At 41.5% G+C, this 19,888-nt stretch overlaps 1 protein-coding gene and 3 long non-coding RNA genes across 4 annotated transcripts; 1 reads left to right on the top strand and 3 right to left on the bottom strand.

The window, feature by feature from the left end:
• Nucleotides 1-2,722: 2,722 nt before the first annotated feature.
• LOC144368378 (olfactory receptor 6N1-like) lies at nt 2,723-4,944 on the bottom strand. The gene has a single exon (XM_078027211.1). It carries the CDS (start codon nt 4,685-4,687, stop codon nt 3,743-3,745), a length of 945 nt encoding a protein of 314 aa, XP_077883337.1. The 5' UTR covers nt 4,688-4,944; the 3' UTR covers nt 2,723-3,742.
• On the top strand, nt 2,743-6,666 carry LOC144368380 (uncharacterized). The gene is made up of 2 exons (XR_013428156.1): nt 2,743-2,874; nt 6,408-6,666. It is a non-coding gene; the product is annotated as an uncharacterized LOC144368380 (long non-coding RNA).
• On the bottom strand, nt 6,514-8,250 carry LOC144368379 (uncharacterized). The gene is made up of 4 exons (XR_013428155.1): nt 8,052-8,250; nt 7,635-7,706; nt 7,379-7,505; nt 6,514-6,663 (listed from the first exon to the last, which is right to left on the bottom strand). It is a non-coding gene; the product is annotated as an uncharacterized LOC144368379 (long non-coding RNA).
• Nucleotides 8,251-14,925: 6,675 nt separating this feature from the next.
• On the bottom strand, nt 14,926-17,048 carry LOC144368377 (uncharacterized). The gene is made up of 2 exons (XR_013428153.1): nt 16,312-17,048; nt 14,926-15,627 (listed from the first exon to the last, which is right to left on the bottom strand). It is a non-coding gene; the product is annotated as an uncharacterized LOC144368377 (long non-coding RNA).
• Between the last annotated feature and the right edge of the window lie 2,840 nt (nt 17,049-19,888).

Raw genomic sequence — 19,888 nt, 5'->3', positions numbered from 1 at the left:
GCTGACTCTCAAATTAAGTCAGTAACACGAAAAATAAGTTTTTTTTCAACATAAGACAAAATTTCCACCTCACACATAAGATAGATTTGAAATTTGAAACTACAATGAGATATGATTTATCAATTTTTTTATCCATTTTTGATGGAAGAACTAAATTATATAATTGCTTTTGAAGAATATTTACCCAAATTATATGTGCACTAAAATCCAGGAATTCCTCTTTTTTTAATATTATTTTTTATTTTTTAGTATTTGGTGGACACAACATCTTTGTATGTGGTGCTGAGGATCGAACCCGGGCCGCACTCATGACCGGCGAGCGCGCTACCGCTTGAGCCACATCTCCAGCCCCCAGGAATCCCTCTTTTAGAAATTTCTATGTACATATGTATGAAATTATACACATACAAGGTTATTCTTAACAATGTCATTTTTAATAGCCAAAGACAGGAAGCAACACAAGACTTCTTTTATAAAGTATTAGTTAAATTAAACACAATGGGGTGCTATGGAGCTATTTTTTCATGTGAGAGGGAGTAATCTCTGAAGAAGAAGAAGGAGGAGGAGGAGGAGGAGGAGTGGTGGAGGAGGAGGAATAGTTAGAATTATTTCTAATATTTCCTACTAAGAAAAGGAAAAATAAGGATAGAACAAAGTATATATTAAAGAGCTTATGCATAATAATGGAAGATAAATATTCACGTCTTCTGAATTTTGCAAAAGGAAAACAGTAATCGTACAGGGAAAGGTGGCCTCTCTCTCAGAGTTAGGTAAGGATACAAAGGAGCAGACAGATATGAGAGATGAAGCAAGACTTGTGTTTTGTAAATACTGTTGGATTGCTTTGATTTGGGGACCCTTTAGGCATGTAGTTATTTGAACAAATAATTGTGTTTTTAAATAACTCTGTAAGAAGCAATGTATCGTGTCCATGTCATTGTGTGAGACGCTCTGGGACCTGTCTTCCAGGACACTCATTAATAGCACCTCCTTTTGCTCTTTACATCCTGGGATTTAGACTACAGACTATTTAAATACAGTCCATGACAATGTTAGCCTTAAAGCCAGTGCAGAAGGAATGGTGTGATGGTGCCACCGTTTAGTCCTGGCTTCTTACAGTTTTCTGTCCTACCAGAGTCACAATTTGGATGTCACCATGGGAGAAGTGGCAACTCTGCATACATGTCATTTATGTATGCCGAGAATCTCTGTGCTAAGGATGACCTAAACTTTCTATTCCAAAGGGAAAAACCTAGAAAACCCGTAAGAAATAAAAAGATTGTAGAATGAAAGGCAAGGGGACTTTGAAGTTATGAATGGGTTTCTAAAAGAGATCTTGTCCTGGTATTCAAGTTATAGGAGAACTTCATATCTGCCACAGTCATTCCACCCTTAAGAGTTTATCCATCCACTCATTCATTGTTCAGATATAAATGAATGGTAAGCATCGTGCTAGAAACCAATGGTGTGGTACCTGCTGCCCTGAGTTGCTGCATGACACTATGTCCCCGCAGTAGAAGTATAAGTGCCCCAGGCTTGCCACATGGTACAGACTCCACAGAGACAGGGCTCACGGAGCTATCAATTACTGTGACCCAAGCCATTGCAAGGGCAGGCAGTTTCCAGCCATTCTTTAGTGCTGCTACCACAGGAAACCACAGAACTCCTGTTGTGCTCACAGCCACTCCTGGAAAACAAAAAAGGTCGTTGGAGGAACTTGTGGTGCAAAACAGCCAGAACTGAAGCCCTGAAGCACGAGATTTAGAAGGCAACAGAGTGGAAAATTGCACCTAGCATTTAGCAAAGTGGCAGAGACTTCATGAAAGCAGAAGGAGACTGAGGGTTACGCAAAAATGATGCTGGATGCTTAAGTCAAAAGGAGAAGCATCATATGGACTAGCGCCAGGTCTGTCAACCTCACACATAGCACAAAAGTGAGATATGTGTAAAACTAGGCATTCTTAAGGAAATAGATCCCACTACAGAAACCTATGTGGAAAACATTTGAATGATGATTGATATTTATATAGCACTTAAAATTCTATTATTCTGCCTATTTTGCAGATAAGGAAACCAGACACAGGGAAGTTCAATATGTTGCGTAAGATCACACAGTTACTGGTAGAATTACTGTCTGAACCCAGGCAGAAAGGCTTCCACGTCTCTTCTCTAACCACCACACCACTCTGTGAAAAAAATAAGGCTAATTTGTTTACTAAACACTTAATATTGCTATTTCAAATAATTTTAGAAGATTTTCTCATAGATGTTTCTAAAGAAAACAAAACTAAGGTCAAAGGAAAGTTATATTGTTTGCTTGTCCAGCATGGAATAGGTAAAATAAATGGCAGTACTGGGGTTTGAAACAACAAATCCTCTCTTGTTCTCAGTACTCAGATCTTCTCCATTTTTCTCACCCTGCTTCCTTTAAGAAGTGTTGCAATCAGAGAACAGAAACTCTCTAAGCTGGAAGGAATGTGAGCAGTCATCCACAGCCAGCCACTCACATTGCAGACAGAGGCCAAGGGAGGCTTGCCAAGGTCACTCAGCCATCTGGAGCAGATTTAAAGTGGAATCTGCCTCTCTTTACAGCAATTCCAGTAATATTTCTATTTTCATTAGGTGAATGTTGGAATGATTCTTCTTTCTTCAGGGGAATATTATGAAGATTAAATTAAAATGTATTTGAAGCAACAGTTACTGTTTCTGACTTAGGGCAGGCATTTAAAAAAAAAGAATTGATTTTTTTTTTAAGCAGTGAAATAAATAAGAATGAGAAAAATGAACAACAGTATTCAAGATCCCTACGGCACCCAGTCTCTGCCAAGGTTCTGTTCTGCCTTTCTCATTGATCATCTGAGCATCCTTTGGCAGGTATTTGGTGATTTGAATTCACACATTATTAAAGTATGAAGGTTGAATTTAATCGGTGATTCCCAAACTCTGCTCAGTAGAGGAAAGCTGGAGAAACTGGGGAAACAAAGAAGTAGTGTGTGATCTGAGAATTGGGTCCTTATCTCTGCTTTGTATTCACAGATAAGACTAGTAAAGCTTTTTGTTGGTTCACCGCTGATCTTAAAATATGGCTCCGAGTGCTGTTTTAATGTGAACTCCCTGACTGTGAAAGAGAACCCTGACAACATTCTTCAGTTCCCTACCCTTGCCCCACGACACAGTACGCTATCATCTCTAGCTCCCAGCCATCTGTCCAGATAGTTCTGTCCCCTAGGAAGCTGACCCTGGTCACTTGACATCTCAGGATCACTGGACTCCACCAGCTAAATGGCTTCTGCCCCTGGCTCACCGCTGCACGTCTGAACCTTCGTACAAGTCTCGTAATTTTAGTCTCTTTTTGGCCAAATTGGCTTCGACCCTTTTCATCCTCCTCTAGAACTCTTGTCTTGACGAGAAACTGGCGACCTCCTGCTTCAGTTGGTCTTCTTTCTTTCAGAATTCCACAACCCTCTAAGTCAATCACTCAGCTTTCAACCTTTGCTCCAGGACCCCATGTTTTTTTCCTCCTGCATTTCTTCCCCCATCCGGTTGGGAAGGAATCAGAGACCTTATCTCCTCTCTACCTACATGGGCCACCTCAGATCAGTTCAGAGTTTGCAGTAATTTTTTGACCTAATGATCAGATTGATTATGTTCTCGTCGTTTACTGACTCAGACCAGATGATTGATTAACCAAACAGCTGATTCGCCCAGTTACCCAGAATCTGGATTATGCCAGATGACATCATCAGGGTCCCCTCAAGACAGTCTGGAGCCTGTCAGTGACCCTCCTCACCGCCTCCTTCACCTCTTTGTTGCGCAGTGTGTAGATGATGGGGTTGAGGAAGGGAGTAAGGAGGGCGTAAACTAAAGCAAGGAGCTTGTCCGTTCCCTCGAGACGGCTTCCCGGGGAGCCCACATACACTGTGAAGGCCGAGGCATAGAACAGTGCCACTACAGTCATGTGGGAGGAGCAGGTGGAGAAGGCCTTGGCACGACTGGCAGTGGAGGGCAGCCTCAGCACAGCCCTCAGGATGCCCCCATAGAGTCCTATAATGAGCACAAAGTTGCATCCAGTGGCCACACCAATCACTGCCCCATGGACCTGATCGTGCCAGCTGGTGTCCACACACGCCAACCGCATTAGCGGAGCCAGGTCACAAAAGTAATGGGCTACCTCCTTCAGGCAGTAGGGCAGAGTGGCAGTGAGGCTGGCTGGCACAAGCGCAGCTGAGAAGCCAGCCACCCAGGTGGCCCCTGCTAGCCACAGCTGTACCTGCCTGCTCATGAGTGCATGGTAGTGCAGTGGGCGGCAGATGGCTAGGTAGCGGTCCAGCGCCATGACTCCCAACAGGTAACACTCAGTCATGCCCAAGGAATGGAAGACATACAGCTGGAGGAAGCAGGCGACCGACAAAATGGGTGAGCGCCCGTGGAGCAAGGTGTGCAGCAGCGTGGGCACTGTGGTGCTGACATACCAGAGTTCCAGGAACGAGAGGACACTGATGAAGAAGTACATGGGTGTGGACAGTCCAGAATCTGCCTTTACCAAGACAATGATGAACAAGTTCCCTGCAAGGGTGAGGAGATAAATGCATAGGGTCCCCAAGAAAGCAAGAGGTCGTAGTGTCCCAGGGGTCGTGAAACCGGCAAGGATGAAAGTCTGGGTCCAGCTGTGATTGACATGATCCATGATGTCTAGAAATGAAGGGTCAAGACAGAAAAATGAGTAACGTCTAGCTTCTTCCTTTCTTCAGAAAATATTCCTAGTGCCAGGGACAATTGTGAGCACTTGAAAGCACTTGGAAAATTTCCAGTAAAGTCATCACTTTGCGATAGAGGAACTGCAGCCCAGAGGTACATGCTTGTCCAGTTTCATAGTGTTCGCATGTGCCAGGGTTGGAAATAGACACAAAGCCTCCTGATCCCTGTTTCTCCTTTCTGTGTTGTAATATTTGACTCCAGAGATTTAAGCAACTGTATCTCTCCCCTACATCACTATGAAATAAAAAGAAAGAGAGGAAACTTCTACTGTTATCCCTCCCATAGTTCCAACAATAAACGAACCTGCAAAATTGGGCTGGGTGAAGGGAGAAAAGTCAGCTAACAGCGACTGTGGAGGCCTCTTTCAGGAAGCCTGTCTTGAGTGAATAGACTATTTTGGTGAGGACCAGGAGAAGATCAAGGAAATGAAAGATTTCCAGAAGCTCTGAAGTATGATCCCTGACCTCTCATCTCCATGGTGACTCATGATTATTCACCCAGCAGTCACATCACACCTTCTAAAAGGTGACTCTCAAAGAACCAGAAATTCTCAAAGAGAAAACCACGAGTGAGAAGCCCCAGACAAGAAAGATCCTTCTCTGAAACTGGAGATTGGCTGCATTGAACTTTCTGACACTAGCAATAAGCATCGAGTGGAGGAACTTCTCACTTAACCTCAGCTTCCTCTCCTCCAAAACCAAACCAAAAAGATTTAATCAGTTTCTTTTAAAACTTTTACAACATAGATGATTATTTCTTCTTCTTCTCCTCCTCCTCTTCCTCCTCCTCCTCCTCCTCCTTCTTCTTCTGGCAGTACTAGGGATAGAACTCTGGGGTGCTCTACCACTGTGCTACATCTCCAGCCCCCTACATTGCCCAGGCTGGTCTTAAAATCTTCCTGCCTCAGCTTCCTAAGGATCTGCCACCACACCAGCCACAATACAGATGAATTAATGATCTTTAGGGTAACTGAAAAGTGAGTACTGGCTTTAGGGTAGCATCAACAGCAATGTCTTTTGAATTTCCCTCCCCCACTCTCACAAGGCTCACCCAGGACAGCTCAAAGCGCCCGCCTAGTCTTCTTCAGCTGCTCTCATCTCTTCTGCACCCTCCTGCCCATTGCCTGGACACTGGATGGCATGGGGACCTGTGGCATTCTCCTTGCCATCCCTTTTATCCCTCGCTATTGACATTTCAGCTCCTGGAAATGCTCGCTTCCCAGCGGTTCCTTGTCTTATGTTCCCTAGAGTTACCGAGTGTGACTTGCTCTCCCTAAGGGTCCCTCTGGGGCAGGATACGGGGCTCATGGGAGTGAAGCAAACTAGTTGTATTTCTCAAATGACTTTTCTACTTTTCTCCACTCTGCAACAAGGCTTACCGCCTGCCATAAGAGACTTGTGGTTTTCTGAAGACAGTTCTGATCGATGCCTATTGTTCCAGTATAACTATGAACGGCCCTTTTTCAGCCTTAAAAATACTTGGGTTGGACTTGGATGGCAAACTATATGAAAATCCTAGATGCAAGAATATTACTTTGGTGCTTCTGCCGAGTTTATGATGTAAATGTGTGTCTGTCTGTATATAGAATTAGATAGAGATATATAGAATCATAGATATATAGATATGCATATGCAATCTTTCTTTTTCAGGAGGGATAAATCTGATATCAACATGGAAGAAGGAAAGAGTCACAGAATTAGACCAGGGGCATCTATCCTATCTTCAGGCTTCTATGACGGACTACCGCAGACTGGATACCTTATAAACAGCATAAATTTATTCCTGGAGGCTGTTAAATCTAGATCAAGGTGCCACCATGGTCCGTGTCTAGCAGGGACCCTGTTCTCCTTCATAGATGGCCATCTTCTTGCTGTGACCACATGCAGTGGAGCTCCCTGGAGTCTCCTGTAGAAGCACCAATTCTGTTCATGACGGCTCAGCCTCACAGCCTTCTCACCTCCCAAGGACCCACCTCCAAACAGCATCCCCCGAGAGGTTAAGTTTCAACAGATGGATTTGGGGGAGACATGAACATTCAGTCCGAGGCACACAGTGTCACATTGATTCATTGCTTCCCACTTCTTTTCATCATAACAAATAAAAAAAAAAAAGGGGGATGACATTTGTGTGGCACACGGAGCTGAACAGAAAGGCTGCTCGCTTACAAGTGGAGTCTGCCTCAGAGCTTTCCATTCCCTCCTCAGGCTCTGGACAGTCACTCAAAGGGGGAGGGGCAGGGAGATCAGTAGTTCAGTCCCTAACATCTGCATTTGTTGAGAAGCTCTGTCCCGAGGAAGATTTGAAAAAAAAAAAAAAAAAGGTGGGGGGTGGGGGTGGGGGTGGGGGTGGGTGGGGGGAGGGGACTCAGAAGTTTGCAGGAATAAAAGAGCCCAAAGGAACAAAGGAGATGTGTTGGGCAAACTGAAGTGTAAGAGAGGGAATGAGCTCTGGTGGGGTTAGAGGAAGGGTGCTCAGTCTCTGTTTGTCTAGACTCTGTCTCTGTTGATCTCTGTCATCCTGGACTCCGTTCATTCATAAATGGATCAATACGCTGGACGTTGTACTGGGAATCAATGGTGAGGATATTGTGCTGTTAGCTTTTCACTGCTGTGACACACACCTGAGAAAAGCTGGATGCAGTCGAACATGCTTGTAAGCCCAGCTGTATGGGAGGCCCAGGCAGGAGGATCACAAGTTTGAGGTGAGCCTCAGAAGCTTAATGAGGCCATAAGCCACTCAGTGAGACCCTGTTTTAAAATAAATACATAAAAAAGACTGGGAGTTTAGCTCAGTCGTTAAGTGCTCCTAGGTTTAATTCCCAGTATCAAAAACCCCAAAACAAAACAAAACAAAAATGCCTGATAAAAGCAACTTACAGGTGGGAAATTCACTTTGGCTCATGGTTTCAGAAGTTTCCGTTGATGGTTGACAGGTTCCACTGTTTGGGCCTGAGAGAGAAACGACATCATGGTGGAAGGGAGGGGAGGAAGAAAGCTGGTCAGATCATAGGAACCAGAAAGCAGAGAGTGAAAAAGAAAGAGGAAGAGATGGGGGGAAAGAAATGTCTTTCCAGGTTACACCACCAGAGACCTCCTTCCTCCCACCGTGGCCCACTACCCATAGTTGGCGTCAGCTACAAGTAGTTCCTTCAACTATCAATAGATAGCCCACTGACGAGTCAGAGCCCTTGGGATCCCGTCACACCCCCAAGCTCCATCTCTGAACAGTGCTGCTGTAGGACCAATATCTTCACACATGAGCCACCTCCATCTAAACCGTAGTATACATGTTACCCTGAGCTGTCTGGACTCCTCGTGTCTCTGCAGAAGGACTGTGATATTCTGCAGGCTCAGCACGTAGTCCACAGTCCACAGTACTGATTCATGTGACTCCGACTGTTGCCAGTGCTTTCTTTGGATTGTCGTCAGAACATGTGCTGTCAAGTAGTATTATGTTGTCCCCACAACCACACACACATAAAGACAGGTCGAGCAAACTGCAGTGTAGGAAGACAGAAAGAGGCGAATAGGGGGTCTAAAATCTATGCAGTAAGGGATAATAGCAATTTCACAAAGGCAAAAAAAAAAAAAAAAACACAGGATCTCACAGGGTGACTTTGGACAACTGGCTACAAAGGGGATTTTTTTACTGGGATTATTATCAATTCTCCTGACCTGCAGATGAAAAAACTTCACAAGGCATGAATTTCTATTGTAGAAAATTTAAATGGAAAAATTTCAAGTAATGTGTATCTGATGTGGAATACTTACTGCTTTTTATGCTTTACATGTATATACTGATTTAACCCTCATGAGATTTCTCTGAAAATGATTTTATTGCCTTTATGTCACACATGAGGAAACTGAAAAGCAGAAAGCTAAGTGAATAATTCAAGGCCTTATAGCAAGAAAGTGATAGAGAGAATGATTGAACCAAGGAGACAGACTTCAAAGTCTCTTTTCTAACCACTAGGCTGTCCTGCCCCAGGAGTAAGAAAGCTTACTACTATTTAGGAGCCATGGTGAGTGTTAGGAACAGAATCAGGAATGTTGCGTGTCTTGTTTCCTTTCATTTTTATAGGGCCATGGAGTCCCTGATAATCTTTTTAAATATAAGAAAGAGAATTTAAGGTTTTGCTCAGAATCATATAACCAAAAAGTGGCACAACTTGGATTTGGATCCAACAATATAGGATCAGATGATGACCAGGTTGGTTTTGATCTTTCTGAAAGAAAATTGGGTCTGCTTCTTGCTAGGTTATGCGGTAAAGCTGAACCAGTGTGAAGGAAGAAAGCAAGCAAGAGGTCTGTTTGGATTCAGATCATACCTATCTGAGCCTAGTTCAAGTCCTGCTCTTTAAGAAGTGTTGCAATCATAGACCAAGAGTCCCTGAGATGGAGGAGTGTGGGCAGTCATCCATGGCCGGCTACTCATGTTGTGGGCATGGAATGAGACTTTAAAAGTCTTGCAAAGGTCATCTCGCCATCTGGAAGGGATTTGTGGTTCAATCCATGTCTCTACAGCAAGACCAGAAATAGTCATTGTGTGCAATTTTAGATGGTCGTCTCTATAAAAAAGGATCAAGGTCAAAATGATATAAAGGGTGACATAAAAATAGAAAGATACATAGGCATAACGATTGTAAAGGCATAAAGAATTATAAGGACATTAAAGGAGCTGAATATCATTGGCACAAGCCAGAAATAGAAAAAAGCAAATGTCGGGAGCTGAGCGCCCCCTAGCTTTGAGCAATGGAAATGTGGAGACTGGCTTTCCTGACCTCGAAGCAGGTGGATCCCCATCTCTGCTCCACAGAGGAGCACAGCTTTGGGAGTGGGCGGTACCCAATGGGAGTGGGCGGTACCCAATGGGAGTGGGCTGCCCCTTGTAACATGACCCCTCTGCCTTACATGAATGAAATGTTCTTTCAAACAACCTCCCCCAATAAAACCAGGGTTAGGGGCGTGCTCTTTCTCTTTCCAGTGGACCTCTAAGGTTGAGAGCTGTCACCAGACCCTAAGAAAAAGATATCTCCTTTCTGTCTGTGTAATTATTTCATTCTACCCAAATTCACCTGGGGTGACTCTGAATGACCTTGTCGCATGTCATGGCAGCAAAAATGGATTGTTGCGCCAATAAATGAAAATTGTAAAAGACACTTTTATCAGTACTAGTCAAGATTCACACAGTGATCTGTCTCTGCCATGTTCTGGCTTGTCTTGGCCACTAATGAGCTGTTCATCTTTTGGCAGATCATGTTATCCCCCCGATCCTCAGTTTATTCTTCAGAAAAGGGAGAGAGTTGTATTAAATCATCTCAGTAGAGAAACTAATGGGTTAGCTGGGAAAGCAAAGAGGACACAGAAACTGATAAGGCTTTAAGTCTCCATTTAAAGTTTCTATTTGTATTTTCTGCCTTGTACTTATCTACTGTACATATGATTCTTGTAATGCTGTTGTTTGTTTCTCATAGATATGGTTTCATTCTGACAGGATAATGCAATCGAGTGCCCCATGGAAAGACTCAACACAACCAGGGCCTTAGGCAGACGGGCTCAGTTCCAGGAACTGAGGATGGATTCAGAAATCAAAACTTCACAATTCTTTCTAGTGGCAAGAGGCAGAGAGTGGAGAAACTGGGACATGTTCTGAGACCCCTGCTAGACTGGGTGTTGTGTTTACCGCATTTGATTCAGAAACTCAGTACTTCAGCAAACTGAGGATGGAGAGTCCTTTAGTAGATCTGGTTACATCGGGAAGGTAACACCAGGGTGACGATGGAATTCTGACATTCTGAGCATAGTGTCTCTGAGTCTCTTGTTTATTGTGCTTTATGTACCTTCTTCACTATGAGCTATCACTATTATGCATCCATTTTCTACCTTTTCTATATTCCTTGTGTAGAGTCTTCTTTCCACTCCGGTCATCTAGGCTTGAGCAGTAGGGCCATCCTTTTCTCTGTGACACTAGACATGTCGCATTGCCTGGTCTCAGCTTCCTCATTCATATCCCAACTTTAGTGAGCACTCAATAAGTGGTACTACTGCTGGAATGTAAAGTTGTTCATGGAGACTAGATACATGTTGCCTTCCATTACTGATGATTGGTTTGAATGGTGTGAAAGACTGAACAAATTTGAAAGTCATTTCGCATGATCTCAATTGAGAAGTGCTAAAAAGTCCCCTATCAGGGCGGTCAGTCTCTGTTCTAGGTAATTCTAAAGCCGCAGGCTTCTATTTGAATGAGGAGGAACAATAACATGTACCTTTTCCTTTCTTGCCTCAGGGGAGAGATATCACTAAAATATAAGAGTTCTTGGTGAGCACTAAACGTCTGTAATAATACATAGAGTGTGTAGAAATTTTATTCCTGGCGAGGAGAGACTAGAAGGCAAGGTCATCTCTGCTCAAAGGTCCAAGAGTTTGCAATGAGCTTGCAAATCTGTGATCACTGTGTCCAAAACACAGTTTTCTCCTTCCCAGTTAAAGTCAGGCAGTTGCATTGAACTTCCATGTCCCTAGCCAGCCCAGACGCTCATTTCTATTTCCTTTGAGCCAAGAAGAGAAGCATCGGCCCCATTACTGTACTATCACTGTCACAAATAGCCTGTTTGGAAGATCTGATGCCTCGTGTCTCATGAGGAAGCAGGAGAGCCAGACCTACCCAGCTGAGGAAATCCTCCCACAAAACTTTTCTTCTGAGCAACTCAGGGGAACCAAGTGAAGTGCTAACAAGTTTGCTAATGAGAAGGCAAACAAGTAGGTAAGTGCCTGGAGAAGCCAGGGAGGGAGGCCAGGGAACAATTCCCAGGAGGAACCTGGTGCCTGCTAATGACTCAGAGCCTCAACTTCAGTAATTATCAGCATTCTCTCTTTGGAGACCATCCGTACATGAGGAGTGGGAGCCTTGGAGAGGCTCCTTCAATTACTGCTAATTGGGAACATGGGGATGCAGACCAAGATGGGAAAGAAGCTGCAGAATCCCTTCCCCAGGCCTGGTCAGGACAGGGAATTTCATTTCATGTTCATTTCCCACATTCACAGGAGGCCTAAGTTTCCCATTAGGCTCTGCCACTAACCAGCTCTGGCAGAATGGCTCATATACCTGCTCTGACCTCGACAATTTTTTAATTATGTTTTTATTAATGCATTAAAATCATAAATAAGGGTGAGCTCTTTGTGACGCATTCATAGAGGACATAACACGACTTGCTCCTTTTCATTCCCAGGACTCCGCCCCTCGTCCCTTCTCCTCCCTCCTCTGATCCCTTTCCTCTAGTTTTACTTTTCCCTCCCCTTTTCTTTTCTTTTCATATTGGTGCATTATAATTGCACACACAAATGAGACTCACTGTGATATATTTATACAAGCACATAGCAAAATTTTGGTCACTTTCTTTTTAATATGTAAAATAAAGAGAATGGACTTTATGAATTCTCTGGTGACATTGAACTGCACATTTTTGAACTGTGACAAATGATGTGGAATAGAATATAATTTTGACTAAAATAAGTACATTTTGATATTCAGGGTAACAGTATCAAGACAACCTGACTCCTACTTTAAAAGAAAGAAAGAAAGAGAAAGAAAGAAAGACACATAAAAACAAGGATGTAAATCATATGAATTCAACTTGTTTGTTCTTTAAAACATTTTATAAACTGTCAGTTTTTAGGAAAGCAAACTCTAGTTTCCTTTTAGAAAATTAAAAAAAAATAGTTCTGATCCTCTGCCTATTTATCTCTGCTTGCTTATACACATACATAGTATCTTTTCCCATGACTCTCAAAGGATACCAAAAAATAAAAATCACAAATGCAATTTTTAGTTTGGTATAATATTACAATTGAACTCAGTAAAAAAACTTAGTTTAATTCCCATTCTTCAAATCATCAATTATAAAGTTTAGTGCATATAAAAACTCTATTCATTCATTTATTTATTTTAGTTATACTTGACAGCAGAATCCGTTTGGATGCAAGCATGGAATATATCTTATTCTACTCTGGACTTCAGTCTTGTGGATATACATGATGGTGAAATTCACTGTGGTGTATTCATGTATTTACATAGAAGTTATATCAGATTCATTCCACTGTATTTCCTTTTCCTATCCCCCTTCCCTTCCCTTCACTCTTCTTTGTCTAATCCACTGAATTTATATTCTTCCTCTCCACCACACCTTATGGTGAGTTAGCTTCCACATATCAGAGAAAACATTCAATCTTTGGATTTGGGGGATTGGCTTATTTCACTTAGCATGATAGTCTCCAGATCCATCCATTTACTGGTAAACGTCACAAAGTCAATCTTCTTAATGGCTGAGTAGTATTCCATTATGTATGTGTGTGTGAGTGTGTGTGTGTGTGTATTTATCTGTTAAAGGGCACCTAGATTGGCTCCATAGCTTAGCTGTTGTGCTGCTATAAAAACTGATGCATCACGAATGATGCAAATCATTTGTATGTATACCAAGTAGTGGGATAGCTGGGACAAATGATGGTTCCACTCCCAGTTTTTTTGAGAAATCTCTCCATACTGCTTTCCCGAGTGGCTGCATATATTTGCAGTCCCAGCGACAATGTATGAATGTACATTTCTCCCCACATCCTCACCAGCATTTACTGTTACTTGTATTCTTAATAATTGGCATTCTACCTGGAGTAAGATGGAATCTCTGTGTTTTAATTTGCACGGTAAAGTAGTTTTCAATTCATAGCAAAATTAAACAGAAATGACAGTTCCTATATGCTCTTTGTTCCCATAGACACCACCTCCCCCATCATAAACATCTCCCACCAGAGAGATACATTTGTTACAATCAATGAACATTTGACCAATATTGATTCATTTTTATCACCCCAAATCAATAATTTATGTTGGTATTGCACAGTCCGTGAACTTGGACAAATGTTTTGTGACATGAATGCACCATTCTAGTATCATACTGAGTAGTGTCCCTTCTCTAAAAATCATCTGCTTTCACCTATTACTCCCCTTCTGAGTACATGGCAACCACTGATTGGTTCACTGTCCATGTTCTTGTACCTTTGAAGAATAACAGATACTTGGAATCACACAGTACGGAGCCTTTCTTTCACTTAATGGCGCATATTGAAGGTGCACGTCTCTCCATGTATTTTCATGCCTCGATTGCTCTTTCCTTTTAGGACTGAATAATATTCCATTGTCTGGATGTACTACAGTTTACTTACCCTTTTACCAACTGAAAGATGTTTTGATTGCTTCCAAATTCTGAATAAAGCTTCAATAAGCATTTGTGAACAGTTTTTTTTCTTTTTAATGTGGGCATAAGTTTTCAATTTCTTTGGGTAAGACCAAGGAACACAGTTACTGGAATGTAGTTATAATATGTTTAATTCTATAAGAAACTGCCATACTGTCTTCCAAAGAGGATGTATCAGTTTTGCACCTTCACCAGCACTGAATGAGAGTTCCTACTGCTTCATGCTCTCATGAGCATTTGATGACTTTAGTGTTTTAGATTTTAGGCATTCCATTTGGTACGTAGTGGTATTTCATTGTTTTAACTTGAAATTACCTAGTGACATAAGATGTTGCATTCTTACACATTTATTTGTCACCCATACATCTTTTTTTTCTCTTCTTTTTTTCTATAGTTTTATTTTTTCATTTTTTAAAATTTCTTCAATTTTCTTGATACTGGGAATTGAACCCAGTGGGGGCTCTACCACTGAGTTACATACCCAGCCCTTTTCATTTTCTATTTTGAGACAGGGCCTTGCTAAATTGCTGAGATTGGCCTTATATTTGAGATCCTCCTGCCTCAGCCTCCCAAGTCACAGAGATTGCAGTGTTCATCTCCACACCTGGCTTGTATATCTTTGCCTATTTTTTTTAATTTTTCATTGCATGCTCCCCTTTTATTCTTATTTTTAATATTTTACTTTAATAAATGCCATAATACCTATAACACATTACTATCTTATCTTTAGCCGTAAACCTTTATGTTATAGTTAAGGAGTAATCATAACCAAGGATGTAAATATTTCTTCCTATTATCATTTAGAACAGTATAAGGCCTTTTGCCAAAAAATTTTTTAAAGTAACTCTATGACATAATGTGCCACAGTCCAGCTGCAGCAAAATAGATGGGGGGGGGGACAAACAACTTGTGTACATTGATACAGCAGGAGTGGGAGCCGTTTATTGTAGGACAACAGAGGTATTTATACATTACACACAGCTTATCTTAATTAACATAAACTAGATATAGCAGTCAACCAATAAGAAATCTCCACACTTAATGGCTCGCTGGCGCCACCTCACAAACCACTCCCCCTGGCAAAATGCCAGGCGCCATCGTGACTTGCTTACAGACTCTAACAATGATGGATATGTTACTTGTTGATCGCATAATCGCTTAACTCTGAATACATCAAAATATTGCTGTACTCCTTAAATTTACTGAATAAAAAATATGAAAAGTATTAACATCCACAAAATAACTTGCTGGTATTTGATTGGGATTGCATCGGAACTACATATGAAGCTAGAAAGCAAGGACACTTGGAAACTCGATTCTGTCAATGAACATGGAACACCTTTCTATTTATTCTGTTTATTTACTTCTTTTATGATTTCTCCCATCATGTTTTTTGGTTCTCTTCATGTAGGTATTATACATATTTTGTTAGATTTAGCCCAAAAGTTCAAAATCAAGATGTCAGCAGGGCCATGTCCTCACTGGAATCCAAGGGCAAAGTCCATTCCTCATCTTCTTCAAATTCTTGTGGTTGCCGGCATTCTTTGTGACCACATCATTCCAGTCTTCTCTCCCCAGGGTCGTATTTCTTCTCGTTTTGTTTTTTGTGACCATCGCTTACACTGAGGATGGTAAGATGTTCTTGATGAGAAAATAACATGTGGAAGCTATAGAGAAAGGTCGTAGGAGAGGGCTGATACTATGCAAGATCTTCCTTCTCCAATTTAGGAATGGGATCTGCGGTAGGTGAAGAACGGTTCCCAGAGGCATGTGCATGTACTAATCCCTAGAACCTGTGAATGTTACCTTATTCTTATAAAGGATCTTTGTAGATGTAATGAAGCCTAGAGAAATAAAAAATATTTTTAAGTGACCCCTACGTGCCATCACAGATGCCCATCTAAGAGGAAGTCAGGGAGAGACTGAGGCACAACTGGAGGAGAAAGTGATACTTCACAGTGAGGCAAATCGGACATGCTGGCTTCCGAGAATGGAGGGATGTGCCTATAAATCATGGGCTGCCAACCACCGAAAGAGGACAGAAGAGACAAGGAACTGGTTCTGCCCTAAAACCTCCCGAATGAGCTGCCCCAATACAAGATTTAGTGTGATTTAAGATCCTTATTCTAATAGAAATTTGAGGCAAAGTAAGGCCCACAGATCAGGAAACAAATGCCACTAGGAAGACAGTTCGTTGGTTACAGTTCACAAGAGGAGAGGGTGCGTCACACCACACAGGGCCACCGGGGAAAGTGCTGAGGTAGGTCAGGAGGCAAAGGGAGCAGGAAGAAACTGCAGGCAAATACCTCTGTTGTGGTTCAGGCAGAAAAGAACAGGCGAGGCGAGTTAAGGGACAGGCTGTGGGCTGGCTGGTTGAATAACTTCAGGGAGCCTCCCAGGCATGAGCTGACCCTGATGGTCTGATGGCTGATTCCAGGGAGATTGCAGCAGGAGTACAGTGGGCCGGGGTGAATGCTCCAAAAAGGAAGTGGTTAGATGTCTGAACTCTGCATCCGTTGGTTTGTATTTGAAAAATGCAACCCTTGGCGGGAGGACTTCTACAGAGAGGACAAGGGAGGCAGAAAGCCAAGAAAAGTGACTCAGTCAGTGATCTCATCAGGGTGTCCGGAACAAAGTGCCCCTAGCACACGCATGGAGGGTGGGTGTTGAAGCAGTGAGCTCACAGAAGCTGGAAATGGAAATGCCCATAATACTGATTTGGGACTTGGGGGCTATACAATTGTGAGAGGACAAACTTCTCTTGTGGAAGCTGTGACATTCATGGTAATTGGTTAACAGCAGCAACAGGAAACTAACAGGAGGATTTTAATCTTGTGAAATGACTTTTGAAAGATTTTGCAGAACTGAAACTTGATTTAAAAAGAGAATTAAAATAGATTTGAGAGACAGTAGAAGATTTAGCTTAGAATAAATTGCACAATGAAGAAATGGTGTATGTTTGAGGAAATAGACATATTTAACCTGATTTCAACAATATACAATATATATAGGTTTCTAAATAAGATAGAGTACCCTGCAAGATGATATCAGGGCAGCTGGAGAAATTTGAATATGGACTATAAATTATGTAATCATTTTATATCAGATTTAAATTCACTGATTTTAATCAATGTACATTTGGATCATTATGTGAATATATTCTTTGATATTAAAGACTGAGGTATTTAGGGATCATGGATCAAAATATCCACAGTTGATTTTGAAATGTGTAAGAAAAATAATGATAATGCATAGAGATAGATTGTTAAAGCAACTATGGCAAAATATTAATTTGCAAATCTAAGTCAAGGGTAGTTTGAATTTCTTTTTTTTTTTTTTTTTTTGGAGGGAGTGGGTACTGGGAATTGAACTCTGGCACTCAGCCACTGAGCCACATCCCCAGATACATCCCATGTCAGGGTCTCACTGAGTTGCTTAGCACATCACTTTTGCTGAGGCTGGCTTTGAACCCACAATCCTCCTGTCTCAGCCTCCCAAGCCTCTGAGATTATAAGTGTGTGCCATGGCACCTGGCTAGTTTTAATTTCTTAATATTGTTTTTATTACTTTTCTGTACATTTTGAAATCATTTAAAAATAAAAAGATAGGCACTTCTTAATGAAAAAAAAAGATACATTTTCTCACAAATATGTTTAACATTTGTATGTTTACATATAGGTTAAATATTTAATTGGAAAAAAAGAAAATAATTTAAAAAGAAGAAAAACACAACTTGAATGAAGCATGGTCTTGCTCATACTTCCAGATAAAAACTATGGATGATCAGAAAAGAAAAAAAAAATCAAATGGCTTGTCTTGTGAAGGAAAACTAAAGAGACATATTTATTGGTCCTATGACTAATAGGACAATCTACTCTTGATCTTATTGATAGGGAAACAAAGAAAGATCTTTCATTTGAGTTTCAATAAAAACCACCCTTTTATTACATTTTCTTTTCTAAGACTGTGGAATTTATTCCTATGTGAACTTTCATTCCTGAGCCTCACATGCACTTTAAAGGAAGTGAGTACTCATTCTTAGTGTGACTGCTCTCCGAGGACAGGGTGTGAAGAGTACTGGAGATAAAATCAGGGATGTCCTACCACTGAGACACATCTCCAGGCCTTTTTATTCCTGATCTTGAGACAGAGAGGGCCTCACTAAGTTGCTGAGGCTGGCTTTGAACTCAGGGACCTCCTGTCTTAGCCTCCCAAACTGCTGGGATTACAGGTGTGCACCAGTGTGCTCTGCCTTTTATATGTTATTTGCTTCTACTTTCTTGCTTTAGAATCCTCTCCTTGTCCATTTGTAACATTTGATCATAATATGCTGAGGGGTAATAAGGTTTGGATTGAATCTGTTTGGTGATCTGTGACTTCCTGTATCTGGATATTTATCTTTCCCCGGGTTTGGAAGAGTTTTTGCTTTTATTTCCTTGATAGACTTTCTGCCTTTGGTCATTCCTTCACATTTACCTTTTGATGAATGTTATTAACAATCTCATAAGAGAGCCAGGTGCACTGGCCAAAGCTGTAATCCTCGCCACTCAGGAAGCTGAGGCAGAGGAACACACTTTCAAAGCCAGTCTCCGCAATTTAGTGAGACCCTATCTCAAAAAATTTTAAAATGGGCTTGGGATGGGGTTGGGGTTATAGCTCAGTGGTAGAGCACTTGCCTCACATGCAAGGCACTGGTTCAATCCTCAGCACTACATAAAAGTGAAAAAAGATATTGTGTCCATCTACAACAAATAAATAAATAAATAGATAGATAGATACATAGATAAATAAATAAAGGGTTGGGGTGTGGCTCAGTAGTATAATGCTATCCCAGTAGAATTCAATTCTCAGTATCACCAAAAAAAAAGAAGAAGAAAGAAAGACCATCACAGAAAAATGTCACTGGATCAAATTAGCACTCTTTCTCTTAAACTTGGAATACATACATGAACATAGACAGAGCTCCCACTTTGCAGATACCTGGACAGAAAGGAACTAGGCCGGGGTGGCCCACTCACCGCACATTGGGTTGTTCATATGTGAGGGAAATAACATGAGGCCCACCAGGGAGCAGCTGCTGTGGGGTTGAGAAGACAACACAGGAACAAGAGAGCAAATGCACACACACACTGTACACCACCCCTGTTATCCAGCGGCATGCCAGAGTACATGGTAGAAGTAAGGGCCAAGCAGCAAGTAGAGACTATCATGAAAGCAAAGCCTAAAACCTGCCTCAACCATGAGTCAGAGCTGAAGTCCTGCAAACAAGTGAGTTTAAGAAAACTTTGGATTTATTCAAATCCTCCTTAACAAGGCCTCATATCAAGTCCTGACATGAGTCAGAGAATAGTTAGATTTAGACCGATGCCAAAAGGAAATGCCTCAGTGAATCTGTTGCCAAGTCCTAACAATTCATAAAAGCACCTAATGACGGGACTTCCCAATTACAAAGCAAAACCAAACAACATAAGATGGAGCAGAACACAAATCAGTGATCACAGTTAAGATATTTAAAACCTATAACTCAATACTGATAGATGGAATAAGAAGAAAGGTCTACGGGGGGGCCCAGTGGTTAAGCACCCCTGGGATCGATACCTGGTATCAAAAATAAATAAATAAATAAGCTGCACATCAAAGTGAAATGTATGCAGGGAACTACAGTGAGTTTCATTAAAGTCCATCTTTGTGATTTTAGCATTGATTGCATAATTATAAGACCGATTAAGAAGTTAAGACAAATATTTAGAAAATTCTCATATATCTTGAAATCAGCTGTAAGTTAAAAATAATACATGCCAAAGAATATTAAGGGCAATAAATACACATCCCACAAAACCTAAACAGCATAGGAAAAAGCAGTGCCAATAAGAAAAATCGCTA

This window comes from Ictidomys tridecemlineatus, chromosome 11, assembly GCF_052094955.1.
Source record: "Ictidomys tridecemlineatus isolate mIctTri1 chromosome 11, mIctTri1.hap1, whole genome shotgun sequence".
Lineage (NCBI taxonomy): Eukaryota > Metazoa > Chordata > Mammalia > Rodentia > Sciuridae > Ictidomys > Ictidomys tridecemlineatus.
The sequence above is the reverse complement of the archived record's forward strand: the minus strand, read 5'-3'. Positions and strand labels throughout refer to the sequence as shown.

Excerpts from the sequence above, each read along its gene's own strand:
- LOC144368378 (XM_078027211.1), bottom strand. The coding sequence starts at position 4,687 with ATGGATCATGTCAATCACAGCTGGACCCAGACTTTCATCCTTGCCGGT.